Below are 27,439 nucleotides of genomic sequence, written 5' to 3' on the forward strand. Positions count from 1 at the left end.
ACTGTATGGCAAGGTTTTTTTCCTTCTTGTTTTGTTGACTACTGTATCTCTAGGACTTAGAATAGTGCCCAGCATATAGGAGATGATGAATATTACTTGAATAAATAAATGTTTAAAAGCTGTTAACCATTTACTTTATGGTATATGTCCCTTTATCTTCCTTATATTAAAGAAATATCTCAGAAACATTTAAAACTATTTTAAAATTTTACTTAAACAATGATATAAATCAGTAACTCTCAAAGTGTGGTCCACAGAGCAGCAGCAGCAGCATTCTCTGAGAACATATTAAAAATTCAAATTCTCAGGCCCCACCACAGACTGACTGAAATCAGAAACTCTGTGGGTGGGGCCCATTTCTAAAGTCTGTGTTTTAACAAGCCCTCCAGGCAATTGTGATGCATGCTAACGTTTGGGTATCATTGATTTAGACTCACCTCTCTATGTCTGTTGTCTTTTATTGTTCACCTCTGATCACTTTTAGACATCATTTCTTCATTCATTGATGCTAACTTTAATTCATTGTTTACTGCACAGGATGGCTTTCAGCATTCATTTCTACTGTTCAGTAATAACTATATTCCTGACTGTCCATGTATGGTACTGTTATGGGTTCTCCAAGAGGTGTTGTAAATTTAACCTAGCCATAGCCTGCAATTGTTTTATCCTTCTAAAAAGTGCAGATTATCTATAGTTCCAGACAATGATGATTCATTCTGTGCACAGTGCAAGATTTCCACTTGGTAATAAATTACTAGTGGAAATGGCTTTCACATTGCATTTTCTTCCTCTGAATGTAAATAATTTATTTGGAAATGAGGTCATAATATCCATGAGTTGATCCTTCAACACATGCACACACACACACAAATTCCATTCTCAATATTTATACCTTTTAATTCTCTGAAATGAGGAGGTCAGGAAGGAAGGAACTTGAATGGGAAATATTTGCAAGGATGGCATTGAATTATGTATTTGTTGAAGGCCCATCATTATGCTAGACTAATATTTAGGTGAAATATTTATTGAGCAGAATTGCTGATGACTAGGCAAGTCTTGCTTATTGACTCATATGTTTGTTCTGAGGAACAAATGAAGTAATGTAGTCAATGTGCTGTGAAAAATGTAAAAGGTGACATACATGCCAAATATTATTATTACTTTATATTAGAAAACCACTTCTGTCCTTAACATCATTGTTTTTAGCATAACAACTTAAATTTTAAAACAGTTCAGCTGTATTTTTTATCTATGACTCATGAGTAAAAAAAATCTTGGTATGCAGCAGAAAATAGGTCTCCTGTGCAAGCCCAAATGGATTCATAATACCTTCCAGAATGCATACTTAAGAATGATTCTGAGGACAAGTCTAGATTCACTCAGAAAGACTGCAGAGATTTATTAACAATGTCTGCTAATTGGGCAAGAACAAGGAGTAGTGGCATTTGTAGCAATACATTTGAAATCCCAGAATGAGGTGTTTGTGTATAAGTGCTTTGAATAGGAGACAAAATGGGATGATTTTTCAGAAAATCACTTTCACTCACCTTCAATCACAATTCATTTTCAGTCTTTCAAAAAAGGGCAAACACTGCTGAGTTATAGTTATAGTTGTAATTCATTATTTACAACTATATTTTATTATTTCAATGAAAGAACTTGTGCTGGATAGGAGAAGTCTCTGTGAATTCAGTATCAAGTTTAATACCATATCCTCAGATTCATCATCATTCATGAATAGGCACAGAAACTTCTACTTTGTCAAACAACATCATGGAGTGGGCTCAGTGAAAATTTTAATTAGTGTTGAATTATGCATATTAAAAGAATTTTACTTGTGACAATAATATATGTACATGATAAAAAAACTGAAACAGTATACAATAAAAAGTTGGTCTATTTCCAATCCTAGACCCTATTCCTGTACTCCTGTGCCCAATGGCAACCACTATTAAATTCCTTCTGTATTTATTCAAACCAAGTCTATTCACATACAAATATTTATATACATATATATATCTACACACATACATACACACATACATACATACATATACACAGACAGAATAAGATAGTCAAACACATACACCATTTTGTACACAAGTAGGAACATACTATATACACAGTTCAGCAACCTGCTTTTTTCACCTAACAATTTATCTCGCACATCATTCCCTACCAGTACCTGTGTATCTTCAGCTGCTTTCTTTCATTTTCTCTTAGCTTTGTGTTAACATTTTTTACATAAATACTAACTCTTTTTTTTTAAATAATACATCTGTGTTTTGTTTTTTATTTTTTTTCCTTTTTCTTGCCAAAGCCCCCCGGGTACATAGTTGCATATTCTTAGTTGTGGGTCCTTCCAGTTGTGGCATGTGGGATGCCACCTCAGCGTGGCTTGATGAGCAGTGCCATGTCCACGCCCAGGATTCCAACCAACGAAACCCTGGGCCACCACAGCAGAGCGCACGAACCCAACCACTTGGCCATGGGACTGGCACCAATAATAACTCTTTTTTAAAGTTTTCTACTGATGCAGAAGCTAACAGAGACATTAAGAAAGAGCTGGGTGATAATATCAAAGATGAGACCCATACCAATGGCCACACACATTTATATATGGCAATAAGCAGATATGCAAATTCAGTTCTCATGTGTGGTGCTTAAGTACACAACACTCAAGCAACTCAGGAATTCTTAGCATATGTAATTTGTTTTCTCTATTGCTCTGATTATTCAACTTATTAACAATTTTAAAAGCTTTATATTTCAATCTGAACACATACATCATTTATAATAATTGAGATTTAGAAAACAATATTTTCCATAGAAGGTTTGGTATCAAGTTTAAATTCTCCATCTATTGCTTCTATGTGAAGCTTCACTTTCAAATTCTCTCATGTGTAACGTGCTGGAACTTCTTATTAAAGGCCTTCTAACATTCTTGAAATTCAGAAGACTTCTAAGGTAAAATACAACCTTCAGTTCATTCAAAAGATTTCCCACATCCATTTCATTCAGGAGATTTCACTTCTAAATGAGTTTTCACATGTTTGGTAAGGGATGCATTTTGTTTGAAGGCTTTCCCACATTCATTACATTCATAGGGTTTCTCTCCAGTGTGGGATCTTTGATGTATAACAAGTTGTGACTTTGCATTGAAGGCTTTTCCACATTCGTTACATTCATAGGGTTTCTCCCCAGTATGAGTTCTCTCATGTACAATGAGGTGTGACTTTTGGCTAAAGGCTTTCCCACATTCAATGCATTCATAGGGTTTCTCCCCAGTATGAATTCTCTGATGTTGAGTAAGGCCTTCAATTTGTTTGAAGGCCTTCCCACATTGATTACATTCAAAGGGACTTTCACCTGTATGAGTTCTCATGTGGTAAGTAAGAGATGAGCTATGTCCAAAGGCTTTTCCACATTCATTACATTTATAGGGTTTCTCCTTAGTATGAGTTCTTTGATGTATAATGAGGTGTGACTTCTTGTTGAAAGCTTTCCCACATTCATTGCATTCAAAGGGTTTTTCACCTGTATGAATTTTCATATGTTTAGTAAGAGATGAGCTATACTTAAAGGCTTTTCCACATTCATTACATTCATATGGTATTTCACCTGTATGAGTTCTCACATGTTCAGTAAGAGATGAATTATACCTAAAGGATTTTCCACATTCCTTACATTCATAGGGCTTCTCACCTGTATGAGATCTCACATGTTGAATAAGGTTTGAACTGTGTCTGAAGGTTTTCCCACATTCAGTACATTCATAGGGCTTTTCCCCAGTATGAACTCTTAGATGGTCAGTGAGGGCATGTTTATGACTGTGGGCTTTGCCACACTGAATACATTCATATGGTTTTTCTCCAGTGTGAGTTCTCTGATGTACAACAAGGTGTGACTTTTGGCTAAAAGCTATCCCACATTCATTACATTCATACGGTTTCTCCCCAGTATGAATTCTCTGATGGTCAACGAGTCCTTGTTTATGGCTGAGAACCTTCCCACACTGATTACATTCATAGGGTTTCACTTTAGCTTGGGTTTTTTCATGCTTAGTAGGAGATAAACTATGGCTGGATGATTTCTCATGTTTCTCTCCAGTTTGAATTTTGTCCCATTTAGTATGGGAAGAGCTGTGTATGGAATGAACTAATTTCTCACGTTTCTTACCAGTTTGAGTTTTGTCATGCTTATTAGAAGGGTTTTGGTTGGATAATTTCTCATGTTTCTTTCCAGTTTGATTTTTTTCTTTCTTTGTATCAGATAAGCTATGGCTGAATGATTTCCTCTGCTCTTTAGCTACATCAGGTTTCTTTTTTACATAGTTTCTTCTATGATCAGGTAAATCTAAATTCTGTTTCAAACTTTTACCATGTGACTCAAATTTAAGAAGCTTTTTTTTTGAAGGAGGATGTTTTGTACTCACATTTTTTTCCCCCAATGAACTACATTCATGGCCTTTCTTCTTAGTCAGAGTTCTTTTCTTAAATGCAACTTCCCTAAGGAGTTTGTTTTGAGATTCCTGGTGATTCTCTAGCTGGTCATCATCTTGCTGGACTTCTAAAACGGAATTCAATGAGACATTCTTGTGAATCTTTGCACTCTTGTATTTGGAATACAATTCATAAAGAAATGCCCTGTTGTGGGGTTGAATCTTTATTCAAGCCTAGTATCCCAAAATGAATGACCTATCAAGCACAAATGTCCCTATTCTCTTACACTTGAGGGCGAAAGTGCCATAGTAAAAAACAAGAAAAGAAAATTGATAACAGTGATTAGAAAAAGCTTTGGCTATTTATTAATATGACTTTGCAACCTGGGATAGAAGATGAAATAACACGAGCAGAGAAGACAGAACAGATGAAGTTCAAAGAGCTTTTGATTGTAGATGACATTTTTTGAGGTCTCTCCTTAGCCCAAGGTGCACAGCTTTGATGACTGACAATCAACCCATAGTACTTGGCTCCTACAGCCTGCACCGTATTAATCCAACTCTCCACAGTCACAGATGGAGACATCTGGCAAAAGCCAAGATGTCCAACAAGAGTCTTCCTCTAAAAATTTAGACTCTAGTTAGTCTCCACTGGATGCTTAAATTTAAAAAATTCTATTAGACAAGTACTAGTGAAGCCTTTTTTCCCTGTGTTCAACAGAAAGTTAATCAGTATGAAGAATGAAGCATATATACACAGAGAAGCAGAGATGTAAGATCATGTGTCCTCAAAGAGACCATTTGCACAATCCTAATTCCTAATGGCTTCCCAGTTCCTGGTACTAATCCCTGGTAAGGTCTGACTGAAGTATCTACCCTTAGGTTACAAGAGATATACCCACGGCCTCATAATAAATTCCTCTATTTACTTAGGCTAGCTCAAGTAAATTTTTGTTATTGCACCCCAAAGAGCCAAAATAGAAAGAATAAGGTAAGTCCATCAAGGAGTACAGAACAGCTTATAGGTGACTGAGGGAATAAGCAGGAAAGGGTGTTGCACTGCTGCCACCCATGATCAATATAATGACATTCTTGTACTAAAAAAACTACAGTTTCTCTGAGTTCCCTGATGCTTTTACCATATGATGAAATTCACAGTAATGAGATTGACAAACAGCTTTACACCATTTGGATTTACAGTGTACACACATACTTGTTTTCCAACAATTTGCTGTGGAGCACACCTTTGTTTCTGCTAGGTCATTCTACTAATTGCCTGTAATAAATTTTAAGCTTATTCCCAGCTCTAAGTAATTGTTCACATTCTTTCCTCCACACATTACACAATTATACATTTTAACGTATCTTCTCAATGCAGGCTTCCCTTCCCCGAGACCACCACCCCCACTCACAGATGTGGGCAGCCATGTTTGTACTACACGATCCAACCTCTGGTTGAAAACAACCAATTGGACAGTGGTAAACATGGAGCCCCAGGTAGTCCAATAATATTCTCACGCCTAAGAATTTAGAATAGAAACCCAAAGACTACTTTTAACTAGATATGGCTATCACATGTATAAAAACCTAAAAGCGTAAGAGCTGGGAATACAATTTTGGGGTGGCCTTTTCCAACTATGTGCATGGAAAAGCAGAAAAATCTTCATGGTGAGAATCCACAAAGACTCAAAGAGAGAAGCATATGTAAGAGCTCAGACCTCAGAAAGCTCAGCTCATAACCTCAGAAAGATATAGAGAGTGAACAGTCACCTTGTTCATAATGAAGCATTATGTGGATAAAGTGAAAACTAGGATCAAACAGAAAAGAGCTATGGTATTTGAATATACAGCCAGGAAATACTGTTACTTATTATTTGGGTGAGAAAAATTGGCCCTGAGCTAACATCTGTTGCCAATCTTCCTTTTTCGCCTTGAGGAAAATTGTTTCTGACCTAACATCTCTGCCAATCTTCCTCTATTTTGGAGGTAGGATTCTACCACAGCAGGCTTGATGAGTGGTGTGTAGGTCCGTACCCAGGATCTGAACCCATGAACCCCGGGCTGCCAAAGCGGAGTGCACAAATTTAACCACTACACCACTGGGCTGGCCCCAGGAAATACTGTTATTTTTTTTCTAAGATTGGCACCTGAGCTAATATCATTGCCAATCTTCTTTTTTGTTTTCTTTCTCCCCAAAGCCCCCCAGTACATAGTTGTATATTATAATTGCAGGTCCTTCTGGCTCTGCTTTGTGGGATGCCGCCTCAGCACAGCTTGAAGAGTAGTGCTGTGTCCGCGCCCGGGATCTGAACCGGCAAAACCCTGGGCCGCCAAAGCAGAGTGTGTGAACTTAACCACTTGGTCACAGAGCTAGCCCCCAGAAATAATGTTATTTCTATGGAGGACTTTAAGAGATTAGTTCCCATGGAGTAGAAGATCAAGTTTTGTAAGTATAGATATAGTAATGGTACAGATACAGTAGGGAGAAGGGAAGTTGCTAGCTGCTTTTTCGTTTAGAAAATTTTAAGTGATACAAACATCCTGGGAGAATGAGTATAACAAGACTTTTATGTAGCATAGCAAAAGCAGAATCTTCCAATAGCCAAGGATGCTGGGGAGGCAAATTTCCTTCTCGGAAGAAAGGGATCAAAACTCAAACCTTTTCCTTGGTAGCGAAACACTATAAGAACCTCTTATAATGATGGTTTGGGCTGGTTCCAACTGACATTGGCCAGTAGAAAAACATATAAAGCACTACAAGAGAAATTTACCATGAGTGAAGGGACGAGAATCTGAACTAGTGAATTGGTATAATAACAGAGTAATACCAAGGGAGAGGTGGGTCTGGCAGAGCATATGATTAAAGCTGTAAGCTTGTCTTGAATCTGAGACAGTAAATAAAACATGAATTTTAAGCTAAAATAACTATAACTTTAGAAACTGAAGTATGGAGCTCACTAGACCCAGAAAATCATTGGAGGGAACAGAACAGTCCATCCTTGCAGAATCTCCAAGTACTATATAAGAACCTGAACCAAGAAGAGAGTCACAGTAGCAATGACAAAGATGTATTAAATGACTCAGGATTACTTTTCACTTGTAGCACCAAGTATCAGTGCAAAAAGTAAAGAGAGCCAACACTGGAGCCACTGATGAATAGATCAAAAACTCCATAAGGTCTTGTCATTTGTCATTTGAAGGACTTTCCCTCTGGTCTCAGAAAGTCATGGAGTCTTGGAAAATTCAGGGTCAGAGGAAACTTAAAAAGATATTGTGGACATTCTGCTAATTTGGGAACTATAGTGACTTAAATAATAGCTGAATATATTAATGGTTGGTGGCAACATCTAAGATGAGTTATTAAAAAAAACGACTAAACAAATCCACCTAAGAATTGGAGCAATTTAGGTATGAGATAATACGAACTTGATTTGGATGATGTCAGTGAGAAATGAGGAAAACAAACAAACAAACCAGGAACTGAGGAGAGGATAGCAAGAGAGAAAGCAGAAAGCAAAGATTCACAGAACTCCATGGTAGACAGGCCTAAATCAGAGTAGACCCTGATAAAAATAACAAAGGTGAAAGGAAGCTCTAATTTAGAAAAAAAGATAGAGTTTTCAATTTCTGACACTGACAATGAGCTATCCTATAAGCAATTAAAATATGAGTGCAAGACAAAGGAATTGGAGATTTATCTGGACAAGGTAAATTTATCTTGGAAGTCACCAGTGTAGAATAAATAGTTTGTATTTACATAATGGATGATTCATTTGAGGGAAATATAATGGAAAAAAAAGAACAGATAGCAGAAGATAAAACCTTAGGGACACTTCAGCAAAGTGAGAAGGAAGAGAATCTGGTGAAATAAAGGGTAAAGAAACACTTAGAGGATAAGATCAGATTCAAATGGTATAAGTCAAGCTGGGTGAGCAAGAATTTCAGGCTGATCAAAACTATTAAAATATGCATTGGAAGGTAAGCAGTAGTCTCTTTAAAGTCAGAAATTTAGATAGAGGCATGAATTCTGTGGGATTCGCCTGCAAGGGTTAAGGAGAAAATGGAAATGATGATGCACTGTGGTATACAACCACAAGTCTAGAGCATTTCACAGTGAAAGGAGAGAAATGCAAAGTAATTAGGGGCAGGAGCATCATGCCAACAGATGTGGAAAGAGGACATATCTAAGAATGTCTGAATATATAAGGAGAGAAATTTGATACCATGGGGTCTCAGAGTGTGGGTAGAGGAAGGGAGAAAAACTGAGGATATTAGGAAAAAGGAGGATAATTTTAAAACGCACTGCTGGGATTCAGAGAACAGCTAAGAGAGATCAATGCTCCTTCTGAAAGCTGAGCAGTAGAGAACACGGATGAGGAAAGACAGTATATGGACGGGTCAGTTAGGCATCTGAAGGGCTGTACCAAAGGTTTAGAGGCCTGGTCTTCACCATTTTTCCCACCACAACCTGAGTGATGTGGCAGACTGTATTACTATTCCCTGTGGAAGGATTATACATTCATACCCTGTTGAACTCAGGAGTGACCAGGTGATCTGCTCTAACCAACAAAATGACAGAAAGAGATATCCAGCACTTCCATTCAGTGATTTTGAGAGTCATCATGTGGTTCCACTCACTCTTCTTTCCCTCTGCCATGAGATCAGAATTTGCCAGATAGGGACTGCTCCTTCATTGTAGGTCCACAACATAATGTGGAATAGGGCTGTAGCTTGAGCAAGAAACAACTCTTTCCTGTTGTAAGCTGCTAAGATTTTGGGGTCATCATTTACTGGAGCATAACTTAGCCTAAGCTGACTGATAGAAGTGATAGAAGCAAAGTCTCATACATAACACTGGCTTACAACTATAGTAACTTCATATGAGAATCTCTCACGTGGACCAGTTCATAGAAGGATGAGATATTACAATCTCTAAGGTTAGAGAATCTTTGTAGTTTAAACTCCTCTTCCCCCAGGAGATTCTGATATTTTTCTACTGCTACTTTCTGGTTAAGAAAGAAAGATCTGGGATCTTTAAGAAGAATGTAAGAATAAATTATTCTTTGAAGAATTCCAAAGTTACCACCAAGAAACTAGGAACTTACTTCCATGGGCTCCTATTTGCTTGGGTCTTGCTATTTCACTCGGACCACCTTGACTGGGTCTTTTCCCCTTCCCCAACCATGGCTCTTCTCCTTTTTCCAACTTGGAGATCATGTCCGGTTTGGCAGCTTGATACCCTGCTCATGAGAAAGGGCAGAAATTGATGTATAACAACAGCCATCCCAGAAATAAAGCCCTAACATTTGAGCTTTAGAGCCTTAAAAGGATAAGAAATACATGGTTTCCGAAATTTCATAATACAGATGCCCATGTGCCTCATCTGAGTAGAACTTCCTTTGTTGAGGCAGGGGCACAAGTATCCTGTCTAGTACCCAAAAGGGACTAAAACTCTTTGATCTATAAAAATCCAGACTTCAGAGAGAAGGTATCACAGTGGACACATTTTGAATTATGAAGGAACGGTCCTTACCCATTGAAGCAAGGCTGCTGTAGTTCTCCAGCATCACATCCTTGTACAGGTTCCTCTGAGCAGGATCCAGTTGCTCCCATTCCTTCTGGGTAAAGGCCATAGTCACATCTTTGAATGTTACTGATCCCTGTAATAACATATTCCTATTCAGTCTAATGTTATCCATATTAGTGAGTGATTTGGACAGGATATTAATGACTTCTTCTTACCTTGACCATTCACTGTTGATCATGATATTGTATAGGATACCTATTCTCTACCCAATTTTGCATTGTCTTTTTTGAGAAACAAAAGTCATATTAAGAAATGTCCCCGTTAGGGACTGAATGTTTGTGTCGTCCCAAAATTCATATGTTGAAACTCTCTCCTTCAGTGTGATCATATTAGGAGATAGGGCCTTTGGGAGGTAATTAGATTAAATGATGTCATGAGGGTGGAGTCTTCATGAATGAGATTAGTGCCCTTATCAGAATCAACAGAGAGCTTGTTTCCTCTCTCTGCTCTTTCTGACAAGTGAGGATACAACAAGAAGTCTGCAACCTGGAAGAGGGTCTCACCAGAATCTGACCAAGCTGGCACCCTGATCTCAGACTTCCAGCCTCTAGAACTGTCAGAAATAAATTTCTGTGGTTTATAAGCCACTCAGTTTATGGTACTTAGTTGTAGCAGCCCAAACTGACTAAGACAGTCCCTACTGTGAATTTGTTTATTCAAGAGGATGAAAAAAAAATCATACAAATATCAAAAAGACAAGTAACCAAAAAATAAACAAAGAAAGAAAGAAACAGAATCATCTTTATCTTTTCTTCTATAACAGAAGACTATGGACTAGCGTTTTAGAGTTCTGAGGTAGAAGAATTGAGACCCTTGATTTTATAACCAGTCAAAAAATCATTTATGTTTGGAAGAAAGTAAGGTATTTTAGGTATATAAGGATGCAGAAAGTATATTACCTATGTACTTTAAAAATAAAGAGGAGGAGAGAGGCAGGGAGACACTGGGGGGTGGGGAGAGGAAGAAAAGGAATGATTTTTAAAAGAAGGACAATTGGATCATAATCAAGATTTTAAGATTGGGAAAGAATAATATACAAGAGAGAGCTATGAATAGTAAAACCAGTAAAATGTCTAGCTATATCTAAATAACTTGATAATGTTCCTGTGCAATTGCTATAAAAGTATCCTTAAAATCAAGATGTATGATGAAAGAAAAATAAGCAGGAATATAACTGGTAGGGGTTGGGGATAGGGGAGAAATTGAAGCATGTTAAAGTTTTCCTCTTACTAGGCAAGTGAGAGGAGAATGATACAGCTATGGGAAAATTATACATTCACACATGTTTTGTAACATTTAAAGATAACCCCTTCCTTCCACACAACACCAATCAATTAATTGCATATGTCACCAATCTCTAACCTCACAAACATCCAGTTACTGACTCCTAATAACCCCCATCATTGATTGTCACTGCCCTCCCAATCACTGAGCCTATAATTCCAAAATGGCTGATCTCAACAAACCTCCCAATCACTAACAGCAATAGATCTCTCCAATCACTTGCCCCCACAGACACTCCAAATACATATTCCCACAAATTCCTCAACTATTGATACCCACAGAACACATCGATTTCTACCTCCCGCGTAACCCAAATCCCTTATTTTATCAATCCCCAGTCACTGACTCCAACAGGACTCTCAAACAGTGGCTTTTACAGAAATCCTAACCACTGCCAGCAAACTCCTCTACACCCTCAACCTCTTTAACCATTCCCTTCACCTGCTTGCTTTAACCAAAATCTACCTTTCTCCTGAGGATCCTGCTCCCTTACAGCACTCCCCAGTGGAAGCTGTTTGTCTCCCCGCATAATCCATGTGCCTCAGGGCATGAAGATGAGGTAAATGGTTACTTTCAACCATTTCTCTTGGATCCTTCAAAATCCATAGCTTGTTTATAGTGTCACCAGACTGTAACCCATGAGCCCTCTGGTTTGACGAATCCCTAGAAGGACTCACAGGACTCGGCAGCTAGTTGTACCAATAGCTATGATTTATTACAGCGAAAGGATACAAAGCAAAATCAGTGAAGGGCAAAGGTGCAGAGGGTGAAGTCCAGAGGAAATCAGGTACAAGTATCCAAGAGTCCTCTCCCAGTGGAGTCACAGGACATACTGAATTCCTCCAGAAATGAGTTGTGATAACACTTGTTAAATGTTGTTTACCAGGGAAGCTCATTAGAGACTCAGTGGCTAAGGTTTTTCTGAGGGGCTGTTCATGTGGGTACCTTCTGCCCATACAAAAATCCAAGAGTCCTAGAAGGAAAGCAGGTGTTCAGCATGAACCACATTGTTTACATAGTTTAGGCACAGGGAGCCACTTTTATCAGTTGTGGGAATGGAGGAACCCTCCTGAAATCTGAGTTCTAAGATGCCAGCCAAAAGCCAAGCTTGCAAGCAGGGCTTTTTAAGGACAGTAGTTTCAGGCCTGTTATGTTAACTTTTCTGCACAGCCATTCTGCCTTATTCACTGAAAACTTTAGCACCAGCTTCCTCTTCACCACAGCTCCTGCACTATCTCTGTGTCAATGTAGAAGAGCCATTTAACACCCTGGCCTCTCTCTTTCCTGACTCCAACAATCTTTTCTTCCACTCAAACTCAGCCACCTATTCATATCCATCCATTCCTTAGCCCTTGCCATCAATTTACCACCTCCAAAATCTCTACTTCAAACATTCTACCCTCTAACCATTATTTCCTTTCCTGCCAGCTCACTTTCTCTAATACTTCCATTCTAATAATTCTCCAAACTCATTGAGCCCTCTGATCCATTGATCTTAACCACTTTTTCATAATCTTCTACTGCCTTATAGCCTTACTTTTCTTCTGTTTTGTTTGGATTCACTGTTCTAGCACCATACACACTCCATTGAAAACCGCTTTATCTTCCTTACCCCTCTTCTCCATTGTACTCACCTAGCAAAGTCTCACCTTGGTCAAACCCAACTCTTGTCTTAATCTCTCCCTGCAACTTTGCAGCTGAACATCGCAAGAGAAAAATCAAACAACTGTGCTGACTGGATTCACTTCAAATTTATAATGTGTCTCAAGTGGGCATCCAATATTGTCAGCATCCTATTCTTCTTTCCAAGATGATTATTCCAAATATTCTCCTTTTTCTCTCTGAACTCTCCAACATCTATTCATTTCCCACTCTCAGCTGATGAACTTGCCTTATACATCAAAGAGAAAATAAATGCAAATGGACAAGAACTGCCTTGCCTTGATACCACCAATTCACCAAACTGTTACCAAACCTATATCATCTGTCTTCCTTTCTGTTGAGATGGAAATGTCCCTTCTCTTACCTAAAGCCAGTTTCTCCACTTGTGCTCTGGATCCCATCCCCAACTGCCTTCTCAAGGTCTTCACCCCTGCAATTAACCTTTCTCTTTTGTACCACCTATTTCTCCCTTTCTGCTGGATCATTCCCACTGACAAAGTTGCCTTAATATCACTCATCTGAAGAAAACTCTCTCTTTATCTCATGTCCCATCCAATGTCCATTTCTCTGCTCCCTTTACCAGCAAAACTCTTGGTAAGTGTTGTCTATACTTGCTGTCTCTACTTCATTACCTCCAATTCTTTCGACTAATCCCAACAAGATTTTACCCCTGTTACTCCACTAAAAGAGCTCTAGTCCATTGAAATAACCATTGAACTACATCTTGCCAAAGTCAAATTCTCTATAATCATATTTCTGGGATTCACAAGAGCACGTGACACAACTGGCTGCTCCCATTATCTTGAAAAGCTTTTTTCTCTATGCTTTTTTTTTCTGTTTTTTTGAGGAACACTGGCCCTGAGTTAACATCCATGCCCATCTTCGTCTACTTTATATGTGGGACGCCTACCACAGCATGCCATGGTCCATCCGGGATCCGGGCCAGCGAACCCCGGGTCGCCAAAGCAGAACGTGCACACTTAACCGCTGCGCCACCGGGCCGGCCCCTCTATGCTTCTTTGACACCACATTTACACAGGTTTCCTCCTACCTCAGCGGCTATCCCTCATTGTCCTTTTTTTTTCTCTTTTCTTTTGTCTTCTACCAGACCTCTAAATGTCAGAGTGATCTAGAACTCTGTCTTTGGCCCCCGTCTCTTCCCTATCTACCTTCTCTCCTTAGGTGATCTCATCCAGTCTTATGGCCTTAAATACCATCTCTATGCTGATTCCTTTCAAATATGAATTCTCTAGCCCAGACATCTTAAGTTCTACATTCATATATCTAATGGCTCTCAACATCTCTACTTGAATGTGTAATGGGAATCTTGACATGGCCAAAACAGAACCACTGTCATCCACCCTGGCTGCCATTTCCATCTACCAAATCTCATCTTCTCCAACCTAACCCTTTCTCAGAAAATGGAATCACCATCTAGTTCCTCCGGCCAAAAGTCTAGATGTAAATCTTGATTCTTCTCTTCCCTCTTGTTCCATATCAATTCATCAGTAAGTCCTATTTTGCTCATTTCCATATGTATTATTAAACTGATTTCTTTTCATTTCACTGCTACAACCCTATTCTAAAACATCATCATCTGTTCTCTTTAACTGTTGCAATAAACTCCTATCTGAACTCCTCGCACGTACCTCTGCACACTGACAGCGACAATCCCGTCTCTAACCACCACAGGCACCCATAATTACTGGCTCCCACAGACATCCCAAATTGCCGACCCCCAATGACGTCTCCAATCTCTAACACACTACAAAGCCCTCAATTTCCGATCCGCCAAGCCTTTCAAAGCCTGACCTTTCAGTGACTGCCAGACTCTCCTCCCTCCTGACTGTCACCGCAGATCCCTCAAAACACTGATTTCCTTAACCTGTAGCACTCACTGACGCCACAAACCATCCCCTCATCATCCCTCAGCCCACAGATGCCTCAGAACACTAACCTCACAAAAGGCCCTTCCGCATCGCCTCCAACAATTTCCAAATCACTTATCTTCAGAGAATACAGTAACCCTCCAATCACTGACCCCCAATTAGACCATCTCTGACACCCGACTGCGCCCGCTCCATCTTCGCACTCACCGCCGCGCTGCCCCCGGGCTCCGACACGGCCATCTCCGGTGGACACCCGACCTCGTCGGCCGTTCCCGCACTCTTCCTCAGGTCCTCGATCTCCAGCTTTGTCAGCATCGGATCGCAGCCGGCGGCCGACATGGCGGCCACCCGGAGCGCGGCCCCAGCCGGTCCGGCAGCTGTGATGGCGGCGCCCCTGGGAACGGCCCAGGGCGCGGCCATCTTGACCCAGGCTCTGCCGTACGGAAGGGACCCCGGGCTCGCGGCGGACTCGGAGGCGGGTGCGCTGGGGGTTCTTCCGAGAGTCCTGGAGTGGTAAGATGCGAGCGGGCGGAAAGTGGGCTCGGTTACCTCCTGCAGAGTGCCTCGCTGTGCCTGACACCCCACCCCCGGCGCTCAGAGCTTGCACCACCTGAATATGGAATTCAGAGTTGCTTTTCCGAATCAGGCAGTGCAGACAGCGGCCGGGAATCGAAATGCCCAGCGCGGACTCCAGACAGCCAGGATAATAAGAGAAATTGGAAGGAAAAAGGGGGAAATGCCCGATCGGGCAGATATCATTGTTTTTATAGGGAGAGAACGCTAATCTTTGAAATATGTGATGTCTTTTCATTTATGATATACGAACAATAAGAAAAAAATGAAGCCACGTGTTAAAGGAACACATCACCCCTCAGTGCGAACCCGGGTTTGACGGAGTTATTTCAGCCAAATAATTAAGAATTGGAGCAGAAATAATTTCTCAATGCACGATTTCATGCCTCAACGTCATTCATTTAACAATTATTTGTTGACCTTTTAATGTGTGCAGACTAGGTTGCTGTACTATGCTGCGTAATGCAGAAAGAGTGGAGACTCAGGTAGACATAGCATTTGTTCGCCCTGCTGGAATTTACCATGGGGCAGAAGGCTAGTGAAGTTGTCCCAAATACGTTGTTCCTTTGTCCAGAGTCAAACATACTCCATTTTGCACATTTCACTTAGGAGGAATGAACTAGTTATCCCTCAGTCAGCAGTGGTTGCACCTGCTTTCCTGGTCCTCTCAATCGTTCGTCTCAATACAATTCTCAGTGCTTCTTCACTGAACTCATGAGAAAGACTCCCTAGGCCCCCTAATCTCGGGACAGTTTCTGCCTAGTCTCCCCATCCTATTACTGAATTTTTTTCTAACTTTTTTTTGGGGGGTGGCAACAAATCACAGTGATATGGTTCCCATTTATTCTCAAACAATCCCAACAGTGCTTTGCCTAGTCTTCTGGCATCAACTCTAGGGCCTAGCAAAGTGTTATAAATATTGTGATAAGCAGAATTCTAATATGACCACCATTATCTCTACCCCCTGGTGTTACACCTTGATGCAATGTACACACCTCTGTGAGATGTACACCTCTCTTTCAGTGCAGGAGGAAGCTGTGATTTGATGGGATATCACTCCCATGATTAGATCCCAAAGCAGTTGATTTCGAGATCATAAAAAAGAAGATGATCCTGGGTGAGCCTGACCCAATGAGGTGTTTCCTTAGAAGGAAGTGGATCCTTCCTAAAGTCAGAAATTCCAAGGGTGGGCAGAGCTATGGAGGGAGTGGCATGGCAAGGACCTAAGAGTGCCCTCTGGGAGCAGAGAGTGTTTTTTGGTCTACAACTGATACCGACCCTGATATCAGTTTCCCCACATTAAACCCAGCATATATGGGGTTAAAACCAAAACACTCATTCCCTGCTTACTTTCTGGCTTCCTGGCTCCAGAATCCACTATCCTCCATGGAGACAGACACCATCAAGGACAAGCACCTGGATCATCTCCTCGCCGCAAAGAGACACAGGCTGGTGGGAAAGCTGCTGACCAGCAAGGTCACAGGCTCCCTCCTCTCTGCAAGTGTCTCAAGGCCGAAGACAGGCTGGTGGGAAAGCTCCAACCAGCAAGGCCATATGCTCCCCCTCCCCTACCTAAAACCCCAAATAAAAACCCTTCCTTTTAGCTTTTCGGGGAGTTTGGGATTTCAGCGTTAGCTGCCCTCTCTCCTTGCTCAGCACTGTGCAAAAATAAAATTCCTACTTTCTTCCACCACACCCGGTGTCAGAGATTGGCTTGCTGCACAACGGGTGAGCGAACTCACCTCAAGTTCGGTAACACAACTAACAAGACAACAAGGACTTCAGGAAATGATCTTCTGCTAACAAGTTGAGGGAGCTTGGAAGCATATGTTTCTCTAGTGGAGCCTCTAGATTAGGAAAAAGCCCAGCCAACATCTTGATTTCAGATTTGTGTAACCTTGAGCAGAGAACTCCGCCATGCCATGCTCAGACTTCTGACCTGCTGAAACTCTGAGATAATAATCTTGTATTGTTTTAATCCAGTAAAGTTAATGATAATTTGTTATGTAGCAAAAGAAAACTAAGGACTCAGCGAAAATTGAGGGATAATTGCTCAACTGAGATTCCTCTTCAACTACTTGGGACACAGCTCCCTATCCTGTGTCCCTGACAGAGTATTCTTTGATCCTCATCTTTTGAGTGTCCAGAGTTGCTTCCCGTCTTCCTCAGATATAGTCCTAACTTTCATTGTGTCTGATATTACCATCTAATCAGGTCCAATGCTTGTATTTCTAAAAATAGCTCTGTGCTCTCTATCTCCTCACAGCTAGTTCTGAGAGAAGAGAGACAGGCCAGTCTCTCCAGGCCTTTCTTTAAAAGCTTCAGTATTCCCTCACAAATCCAAACTAATTCCAATGTATCCATAATCAAAATGCTGTTCTAAATTTTAGCAGTTCTCCAAGCCACCTTGATTCTAGTAATTGATCAGTCATCCCCAGAGAGCCTTTATGGGGAACAGTATTTAGAGGAAGAACTGGATGGAAAAGCATAGGAGAGGTAGGGTAAGGATATTCTCTGCACTGCAGAGGAGGAAGGGAAGCAAAGGAGAGGGAAATAGGAAAGAGAAAATGAGGGAGATAAAGGAGGTTGGTGAGAACAGGACATGGGATGGTGACCAGGAACGTATCAGTTTACCAAAGAAGTTCCATCATTTCTCCACATGGCAGAGTCAGTCAATTTCCTAGTCCAGGATAATAAGAAAAGAGAAAATCTTATACTTGGATTAATTTTGTAAAGATTGTAAGGATCAGTGTGTGGGTTGTATATTTACATGTGAGTTTTTGTATATGTTAAGACATTTTCAAGTGAGTGAAAAAATTGTAATATCAAAGAAACTCCTGAAAAATTGTCTCTGCTTTTTATAAACTCTGTTTTCTCCGCTGGTGTCAGCTGACTCTCCTATGTATACAATTTTAGGTACCTGAGATTCTAACTCTGTCGCCTAAATTAGCCTGCATTTTAGCTCTTGACTATGAAGAATTTTTTTACAATAGTCTCTAGGAAATGTCCTACAAACTGATCTTGTGTGAGGCTTTACCAGAAAAGGAAAAAGTGTGTGATCCCATATATCAATGTTTTCTCCTTCATTCATTCAATAATTCATTACTCAATCAACAAATATTTAATTGCATATCTACTATGTGCCAGGAACTATGTCCTGCATTGTGGATACAATAATGGGGAAAAAACTTAAACATGGCCCCCACCTTTAGGAAGCTTAGGATCCAGGGGAGGAGGCCAGTATTGTGCAAATAAGAGCACACAAAAAATGTAAAATTATAGCTATGGTAAGTGCTTTGAGGAAAAGATACATGGTGCCATGAGAGCTTGTAATCTACTCTTAGAAATTATGAAACTTTTCCTGAAGAAAGAACATTTGAATTGATTTCTGAAAGCTGAACAAGAGTTAATTTAAATAGCATTTCAGACAGAAGGAAATGCTTGTGCAAATGCCAGTGCCACCTCCCAACGCTAATCTTCACAAAGAAGAATCTGAAACCTTCCTTATCTCCTCCTGAGAGCCCTCCTGGGACTTCATGGAACTCTTTTCCTCCGTCCTTTATAGGGTCCTCACTCTTCTCCTTTCTCTTCAAGGGATAAGATTCCCTCAGAGAAAATACCTTCACATTTGCTGTGCAAAAGGCATCCACTCTCAAAGTTCTCACTGCCAGGGCTCTTGTCACTGAAACCTTTTCCATGTCATCCATGTATATCATTCTATGTTATTAAGGGTAAGTGATGGAGTAAGATTCAAGAAGGAGTGGTGTGCAGTGCAAGTAGAAAACGTTATGACTAGGACAATAAATCAAATAATGAGATACAAAGCTCAATACAAATGTCAAAAGGAATTACTTACAGGAAGAGACAAAAGTTCTGGGTTTTGATATTGGGTAGTGGTGTAAAGATTGCAAAGTACCACGATAGAAACATCCTCAGCCTTGATTGGAGTGTGGTTACCTGGGTTTGTATATATTTGTGAACATTTTATTGATGCGTGCACTTACACCACTGTGCATTCTAGGTATATAGGTAAAATCTCTTTAAAGTTGAAACAATGAAGAGGCATAGAATAAAAGTAGGAATGACTGAAATATGAAAATAAAGGATGAATGAAAGATTCAGGACACCAAAGAACACTCGCGAGGACATTTATATATTCTCAGTGGCCAAGGTTTGAAATCTTAAAAAAATTATTGCAGGACATGTAGAACATAGTGATCCATAACTAAGGAAGCATGTGACTTTAACTTCAACACCAAAAACCCCTGCAAAATCCTTTATGTAATCCAGATTGCTCATTCAGTTGAAGATTTGCTCAAGCTATATCTCTATGCTTTCACCTTGAAGAAACCCAATCTCTAGTAAAAACCAAAGACAATTGTGCTTTACAGTAGAAGCCACGGCGGAAATATATATATATATATATACACACACATATATATATACATACATATATCAAGCATTTTACTTTTGAACTTAAATAGGAAAACATCAAGGGATGAAAAGGCACAAATCGCGTCACTCTCGATAATCTGAGGCACCAGAAGAGAAGAAAGGTTTTCCTCTGAGCGCTCATCTTCGCTGTCTTCTGGAAAGGAGGAGCCCTTTCCCTGAGCGGGGATCCGGTAGGAAGGGAGGGAGGTCTGGTCGGTGCCTAACACTGTTTCCCAGACAGGTGGATGGTGTCGCGCTGTGGGAGGGAGCTCGTCGCCTGGGTGTGCAAGATGCCGCCACGGACCCTTGCTCGGGGAGTCGGGAGGGCAGAGTCTGGACGGGCTCCGGGGCAGACGGGAGCGGCCCGGGGAAGGGCGAGGACGCGGGCTAGGGCTCGGGGCGCGGCCCCTACGGCCGCGGAGCCGCCGGCAGGGAGGGCTGCGGGCAGGCGGGCCGGGGCTGAGCGGCGGCGAGCAGGGCGTCGAGCGCCGCGCCCGCCCCGTGCAGGGTCGCCCCCGCCTGCGCCAGCTGCCAGGAGAGCCAGGCGCGCTGCGAGGCGGCCGGCTGCGGGCCGCGGGCGGGCAGCGGCAGGAAGGCGCCCCCGGGAGCCCGCAGCTCGCCCAGGGCCACGTCCAGCGCGCCCACGTGGTTGAAGAGCCGGGACAGGGGCCCCGACAGGGGCGCGCGGGCTTCTGGCGACAGGTGGCGGCGGCACTTTGGGGAGGCGGGCCCGGCCTCCCGCCTGTCCTGGCGGCGTCCGCGGGCGGCGGTCCTCTCTGGAGACCCGGGCAGGGTCCTCCTGTTCTTGAGTTGCGGGGCGGTGTGGGCAGAACCTAAGCGGGAGAGAGAAAGGGAGGTGTTGCGGTGAGTGCGCGCGGCCCCTGGGACTCCTTGCCAAGGTCCCCAGAGCCGCTTCCCGGTCCTGCTCCCGACTCCAGCCCCCTGGCCCCCATCCCGCTCTCCCAGGCATGCCAGCCTCTGGTTCCCTTCCAGAATCTGACCCGAACCTGCGCCAAGTCCTGCATGCCTTCCTCTCAGCCCTTTTGAAAGGGCTCAAGGAGCATCTCCCCAGGGCCCGTGTCTGTCCCCTCCCCGTGGGTGCTCGGTTTGCCACCGAGGTCCCGCACCCACCTCCCTGTTACTGAACCTGAAGTGAGTTCGCTCACCCGTTGCGCAGCAAGCCAATCTCTGACACCGGGGGTGGTGGAAGAAAGTAGGAACTTTATTTTCGCACAGCGCTGAGCAAGGAGAGAGGGCAGCTAACGCTGAAATCCCAAACTCCCCGAAAAGCCAAAAGGAAGGGCCTCTATTTGGGGCTTTAGGTAGGGGAGGGGGAGCCCACGGCCCGCTGGTCGGAGCCCCCCCACCAGCTTGTCCCCGGCCCGAGACACTTGCAGAGAGGAGGGAGCCCGCGACCCCGCCGGTCAGCAGCCCTCCCACCAGCCCGCATCTCCCCGTGGGGAGGAGATGGCCCAGGTGCCCGTCCCCGACGGCGTCCGCCTCCATGGAGCACAGTGGACCCCGGAGCCAGGAAGCCAGAGAGCAAGCAGGGAACAAGCGCCTCGGTTTCAACCCCACACATGCTGGACTCAATGCGGGGAAACCGACACCAGGGTCGGCATCATCCCCACCTGTGCCAAGGCCCAGCCCAGAAACCTACCTGCTCTGCACGGACATCCTGCTCTGCTGGGGTCGTGCTTGTCCTTTGGTCTCCCCTTAACTGGGGATGGTCGTCTCCTCACCTTCGCTTCTCTGTGTCCGTTTTCTTGGTAGCTACTGCCAGGGGAGCCCTCAGGGCTTCTCCTGCGCTTGCGCCTGGAGCCCTTGGCCGCCAGGCTCGGCCTGGTGATCCCTGTGGTTGGAGAGGAGGAGAGTAGTGAGTGGCCCCTGACTTTGCTCTGGAATCTAGGGAAGGGTGGATTAGAGGAGGCTCCAAGTCCAACCCGGGTCCATCCTAGCCCCACTGCCAGATTCTGGTTCCTTCCAGCCGCCCATAGCCTCGTGGGCAGCTCCCCAGGGCCCTACCTTCCCTGTCACTCTCTGGTTGCCTGAGCCGCCTGGTATGCATGCTCCTGGAAACCCTGCCTGGTGTCCAGACCTGGAGAATGGCTCAGCTGGCAGAGCCCTGACCACAAGGAAGCTGGTCTTCCCTTTGGGTTTCCCTCACTACTTTCAGCTGTGGGAAGGCCAGAGATTCTGGGACCTGCTGATTTGCCCATCCCAGTCCCATCTCTTGTGTCTCCCCAACCCTCCCAATCCTAGCACGAAACCATCTCTGCAAAAAAGGTGGAAGCCTACCTTCTCTGCTGTGAGAGGCCTCTGCAGTCTCTAGGATTCCCTTCTTTCTCCGCCTTTCATAGGGATGGCAATCATACTCCTTCTCTTCAAAACACATTTCCCTTGGAGTCAGTCCCTTGGTCTTCCCTGTGGGAGGGGCCTTGTCTCCCTGGGTGCTCCTGGCCAGCCTCCTGCCGTGCATAGCCGCTTCCATTTCATCCATGTCTCCCTCCTGAGCCACACATCTGGAGAGCTGAGGAGTGGACTGGGCAATGAGCAGATGGGCAGAGGCCACGGCTTTTATAAGATCCCCAGGCTCCCTGCTGGGTGGGACCAAGAGTGTGTCTGGGAACCACACCCTAGGTGGAGGAGGAGACCTGATTAGATTAGGCACGTTTCGGGGAATTCCCTTGTCTTTCTTGGTTCCTTGGTCCCCTAGGACTCTTTCACCGCTCATTTCTAAGCATTCCGATTCTCTGCTGCGCGTTCACTTAAAATAGGTGCAATCTTTCTTGTTTGTTTCCTGGCGCTTATTTTCTTTTTGTTTCCACAGTTTAGCATGTCTGCATGTACACCAGCATGTTGCATTCTATGGCTGGGGTCAACAAAGTGTTGGAGCAAAGGACCCAAAAATCTTCAAGTGTTTGTTGGACATACACCCTCTGCAGCCACTACTCAGTTCTGCCATTGTGGTAGGAATGCCACCATAGACTCAATGGATCTAATGAGGGTGGTGATGCTCCCAATTAATATTTCTTACACAACAGACAGCTGCATTTTCAGCCCAAGGGCCATCGTGCATGGACCTCTGCTCTCTACAACATAGAAAATTTCGAATTTGTTCTTTGAAACTCCCTCATTCTATTTTCTCCAATCCCCCCATCCGACAAGGATTGCTGTAGGCTCATGAAAATCCTGCCAGGCTCTACTGTCATCATTTATGTCTTTCCAAAAGCTTCTGCCTTCCTCACTGACAAGGGTCACCAAAGGAAGGATTCTCTAAAGGACTCCAGAAAAAAATCATAAGAGAGAGGGCAGAACTAGATTTGTGAGTCCCAGGCTGTTGTCTCTCATGGGACGTAAAAGCCACATGTTCATAGTTCCATCTAAAAAGGTTCTTTGTCATCTCACTTCAGGGGAAACGTCATGGCAAGACGAGCTGTCTCAGCTTGAGTGATTCCCAGCCTGGATGATTTTCATCCACAGCCCAGGCTCTTTCCCAATGGCCCGTGAACATTCCAGTTGCTTCAGTACATTGATTCTCTAAGGCTCACTGCCCTCAGAATCTCAATCACCTGCCTGAGCGTCATCCATACATCCACTAGCAGGGGGTTTTGTCAAGATCACACATGGATTCACTCCATCCTGTATCTCTTCCTCAGAAAGAAGCCAGGGTTCCAAGACACCAGCAGATATTGCCTTTTCATTTTCTTCTCCAAAGTGACCTTAGTGCCAATAACTGGCAGGAAATGGACCTCCTGTCCTAAGGTTGGAAGAAATAGTATTTGGTCTTCAAAGCTCTTGGGGACTTCAAGGAAGGCTGAGTATGGCTGGCAGTAGGGGATATACTCAGGCACCAGTAACATTTGTCCTCATGCCATTGACAAGTTAGCACAAAGTGAATTATCTTCCACATGATGGATGCTTCTATGTGAACTATAGTCATTTTTTTTTAGTCAGTGGAAGATCTGTTTCAGGAGTGACAATTTGAGAGTTTGGTGATATAGTTTAACTACTAAGTCATGACCATTGAAGGTTCTTCTTGAAGCTCTCTAGCAGAGCCTCCTGGAAGCAGAAAGAAATTGGGCATGTTCTACCCTTGGAGGGCTTGGACCAGGGTGCAATGGTCGCTCAGTGTTCTCCAGACTGCTCCAGCCATCAGTAAGTTTCCTGTTCTCCTCTCCCCATTTCCTTTGTATCTTACTCCACTTCTAGTGTATTGGAACACAGGACGCATTCTAATTCAGCACAACCCAACAGAGTCAGTAGTCCCTGTGTGGAGTCCTTTCAAAAGGTAGGGGTGTGTGTATGCGTGTGTGTGTGTGTGTGTACGTGTGTGCATGCACGTCAGTGAGAGTTTCATTGTGTGTGTTATAAACAGCATCCATTACTCCTTGAGGGCTAGGTGACACTTGACTTGGGGGTTCTGCTCACACAAGGAGAATAAACAGTTCTCGCCTAGAGGCCTTACCCAAAGCAGTTTGTTTGATTTTTTTATCCTGTTCTGCTTAGATGGCTATTACTGCTGTTCCAGGGACTGGTCAGAACAGTTACCTGGAGTGATGCTGGGCAGGTGGAGGAGGAGAATGATGGGATCGCACTGGGGTTTATCAGTACTTCCCTCAGGTCAGGATGTGGAAAGCTGTTCCTGCATTGTCTGCTTTTGTGGTAAAATACATGTAGAAATAAGGGACAGATTGTGAATTTTGATATATATAATCATTTGACCCTGCTGAAGGAAAAAACAGAGGGAAGAAGTGGTAAGAGGCAAAATACCTCCCTGGAAGAGAGAGTAGCAAGCATTGAAGTAGTAGGACATTTTGCAGTGCTGTTGGGATGTCTCCTGAGTTGAAAGTTACCTGTCTGTGTCCGTTCTGCTTCAGCCCCTCTGATGTCAGTGTGTGCAGATGGTGCTCACTGATCTTCCATTGAAATGTGTTTTATTGTCCCAGAGCTAGAAAGTGGCAGTTTTGAAGACTAGTCTCCAGCAGTAAGCTAGGCTGAAAGCAAAGCAAGTGTTCATTTCATAATCGCTTTTGCAGATAGGCTTTCGGACTCTCAAAAAGAAAAAAAATTACTTTCCATTTGGCTTTTAGGCTGTTTTATATTTTAGAATTTTTATAAATTTGTCTTCCTATGTAGATTTCTGTTGCTGCCTCAATACATATTTGAGCATCTACCAGGAGCCAGTAATCCCAGTACTAAGCACCACACTCTGCACTGTAGACCCCTCAGCCATCCTTCACGGGACACGGTCCATTCAGGGGGCACTTCTCCTAGTATTAAGGGTGAAATCAAGGTTTTTCTCAAGGGCATGAGAAAAAGTGAAAATTGTGTTTTCAGCTTGCTGCTGTTTAGCAGACAGAGCTCAAGCAGAACATCTGAGCATTTATTCTTGAAGGCACTGGTTCTTTTTTCCTCTCCAACAGCCACTGGAGGGAGGGGGATGTGAAAAGCAATATGATCAGAATGTAATGAAGCAACAGACCTCCCTGGGAGTCAGATACCATTGTTAAAAAAAAAAAAAAGCCCCCGTAAGCAGAAGCCTCAAAATCAGAGGCTTCCCCCAGTGTTCTTTGAATCCATTTTTAAAGCTATTAAAGCGCCCTTAAAATAAGCCTGCCATCAAGTGAGGACAGGAGGAGGGTTACCCATCTTTCCACCACCATCTGCAGGGCCAGCTCTGCTTTAGGCTTCTTTGAGCCCCACTCCCCTGCCTCCAGCCCGTTCTTTACAACATGTCAGCGTGGGGTTGATTATAGTCTCTCTCTCTAACTTAGCAAAATTCAGTTACAATTAAAATTTGAAGTGAACTGAAGAGAGACCACAATGCATTTTATTCTCCCATTTTCACATTTGGTAATAATAGTTTCTGTGTGCTAGGCCCATTGTAATTTTCAGTGTGAGTTTGGATCAGGTCACTTTGTGAGTAGGGTCAGGGCTCAGCCCTTATCTAGGATGAGAGCTCACGCTGCTACTGGGATCATGGCTCAGACTGTGGTTGGGATCAGGGTTCATCCTCTAGCTGTGATTAGGGCTCCGTCTGTGGTGGGCTGTGAGTATGGTCTATGACTAGGGCAGAGACCTGTCTCTGATTAGCATTAGGGCCCAGTCTGCTCTGGAATTGGGTCTCAGCCTGTAGCAGAGATCAGATTCGTTTGTGGTGAGCACTAGGATTCATTCAGTGGCTGGGAAGAGGGATCTATTCCAGGAAAGAAGGGCGGGGAGCATTGGTCAGGAGTCCTAAGTCCTAAGGGTCCATTGAGGAGCTGTTAAGCCAGGGGTCTGAGCAGATGGGGAACCAGAGAAACAAGGGGGAGATCAAAACAGAGTTGGCGGCTCCCATCAAGATGGCTCAAATTAAAAGGACTGGCAATCCCAAGCGTGAATGAGGATGTGGGACAGCTGGAACTTTCTTCTGTTGCTGGTGGGAGTATAAATGGTACATCTACATTGGCCAACTGCTTGACAGTCTATATAAAGCTAAGTATATGTATATCCTACAGTTCAGCACTTCTGCTCCTGGTGTGAGCAGATGACAGCTGCACACAGCATGGGTGAAGCTCATGAAATAGTGTTGAGCAAAAGGAGCCAGACACCAATGAGAAGATACTTTATGATTCCACTTATGTGAAGTTCAAAAACAGGCAAAATTAATCTATGACGATAGAAGTCAGTAGTGGTAATATTTAGGGGGTGCTATGGACTGTAGTGGGCATGCAGGAGCCTTCTGGAAAGATGGTATCATTTGTATTTTGAACTGGATGGTAGTTACACGATAAACAACTATAAAAATTTGTTGAGGTGAACATTTAACATTTGTACACTTCGCTACGCGTAAGTTATGTCTCAGTGAGGAAAAAGGAAAGTAGATGAAACAGTATAGGTGCATGGTTGGTAAAGACTGGTTTGAGAGTTGACTCCACAGTCATGACCTTTCTGCCATGACAATTGTGATGTTACTGCCATGGTTTGTTGAGCCTGGGTGTAAGCCCGGGGGTATTGGGAGTGGGAGGGTGCAGCCTTGAAGTAACCATCCTGAGCAATGATGTAGTGTAAAAAGCCACAGACTAGGAGCCAGAAGTCCTGGGTCTGGATCTCAGCCCTCTGCTGGGCACCTAATCCTGTGTAAAGCACAAGTGTGTTGTGATCAGTCATGAGGTGAGTTACAAATTACTCACTGGTGATTATAAATCACTGAAGCTTTTAATAATTTTCTCAACTCATTTGAATACATAATACATGCATTTGGTTGAAAACAAAATAAATCTTATAAAAGCGTATACAGTGAACAGTCCATTTTCCTCCCATCCCTGACTCCAAACACCCGTTCCGCAGTCTCCCTCTTGAGAGGCAACCACTGTCATCAGCTTCGTAAATATCCTTCCAGAGATAGTCTATGCATATTCATGAATGACTTCCTTGAAGAAACTCAGAGCAGATTCAAGGCATGACTACAATAATGTTGCCTGCATAGTTTTATTTTCAAAATGGAATTAAGTTTTCATTATGAAAATAATACATGCTTATTTAAAAATTGCATAAAGCAAAAGTGAAATCTCCCTCCCCCGA

The 27,439-nt window shown here is 43.1% G+C and overlaps 2 protein-coding genes and 1 long non-coding RNA gene across 8 annotated transcripts; 1 reads left to right on the plus strand and 2 right to left on the minus strand.

Annotated features, from left to right (window-relative positions):
• Positions 1 to 1,599: 1,599 nt before the first annotated feature.
• On the minus strand, positions 1,600 to 15,319 carry ZFP37 (ZFP37 zinc finger protein). 3 transcript variants are annotated; one of them, XM_005605708.4, is made up of 4 exons: positions 15,071 to 15,319; positions 9,975 to 10,101; positions 9,547 to 9,681; positions 1,600 to 4,569 (listed from the first exon to the last, which is right to left on the minus strand). In XM_005605708.4, exons 1-4 carry the CDS (start codon positions 15,281 to 15,283, stop codon positions 3,014 to 3,016), a joined length of 2,031 nt encoding a protein of 676 aa, XP_005605765.2. In that variant the 5' UTR covers positions 15,284 to 15,319; the 3' UTR covers positions 1,600 to 3,013. The 3 variants fall into 3 exon arrangements, with proteins under 3 accessions (XP_005605765.2, XP_014591456.1, XP_023484440.1); XM_014735970.3 differs by lacking the exon at positions 15,071 to 15,319 and adding an exon at positions 14,787 to 14,856; XM_023628672.2 differs by lacking the exon at positions 15,071 to 15,319 and adding an exon at positions 13,885 to 13,906.
• LOC106782558 (uncharacterized) lies at positions 13,952 to 17,131 on the plus strand. 2 transcript variants are annotated; one of them, XR_011432578.1, is made up of 3 exons: positions 13,952 to 15,376; positions 16,465 to 16,553; positions 16,808 to 17,131. It is a non-coding gene; the product is annotated as an uncharacterized lncRNA (long non-coding RNA). The 2 variants fall into 2 exon arrangements; XR_001379786.3 differs by having other exon boundaries at positions 15,310 to 15,376; positions 16,460 to 16,553.
• Positions 17,132 to 19,879: 2,748 nt separating this feature from the next.
• LOC138920785 (basic salivary proline-rich protein 4-like) lies at positions 19,880 to 22,619 on the minus strand. Of its 3 annotated transcripts, none has more exons than XM_070251363.1 (4): positions 22,169 to 22,619; positions 21,531 to 21,722; positions 21,037 to 21,058; positions 19,880 to 20,703 (listed from the first exon to the last, which is right to left on the minus strand). In XM_070251363.1, exons 1-4 carry the CDS (start codon positions 22,602 to 22,604, stop codon positions 20,091 to 20,093), a joined length of 1,263 nt encoding a protein of 420 aa, XP_070107464.1. In that variant the 5' UTR covers positions 22,605 to 22,619; the 3' UTR covers positions 19,880 to 20,090. The 3 variants fall into 3 exon arrangements, with proteins under 3 accessions (XP_070107464.1, XP_070107465.1, XP_070107466.1); XM_070251364.1 differs by having other exon boundaries at positions 20,145 to 20,703; positions 21,037 to 21,108; XM_070251365.1 differs by lacking the exon at positions 21,037 to 21,058 and having other exon boundaries at positions 20,145 to 20,703.
• Between the last annotated feature and the right edge of the window lie 4,820 nt (positions 22,620 to 27,439).

The sequence above is a fragment of the Equus caballus genome, chromosome 25 (assembly GCF_041296265.1).
Source record: "Equus caballus isolate H_3958 breed thoroughbred chromosome 25, TB-T2T, whole genome shotgun sequence".
Lineage (NCBI taxonomy): Eukaryota > Metazoa > Chordata > Mammalia > Perissodactyla > Equidae > Equus > Equus caballus.

Coding starts and splice junctions, on each gene's coding strand:
- ZFP37 (XM_005605708.4), bottom strand. CDS start 15,283: ATGGCCGCGCCCTGGGCCGTTCCCAGGGGCGCCGCCATCACAGCTGCC. Junction 10,102..15,070: donor AGCCCGGGGGCAGCGCGGCG/GTGAGTGCGAAG, acceptor ATGTTATTACAG/GGATCAGTAACATTCAAAGA. Junction 9,682..9,974: donor CAGCAGCCTTGCTTCAATGG/GTAAGGACCGTT, acceptor TCTCATGAGCAG/GGTATCAAGCTGCCAAACCG.
- LOC138920785 (XM_070251363.1), bottom strand. CDS start 22,604: ATGAGCGGTGAAAGAGTCCTAGGGGACCAAGGAACCAAGAAAGACAAG. Junction 21,723..22,168: donor GGCCTCTCACAGCAGAGAAG/GTAGGCTTCCAC, acceptor CTCCAACCACAG/GGATCACCAGGCCGAGCCTG. Junction 20,704..21,036: donor ATTGGCTTGCTGCGCAACGG/GTGAGCGAACTC, acceptor TCTCCCGCTTAG/GTTCTGCCCACACCGCCCCG.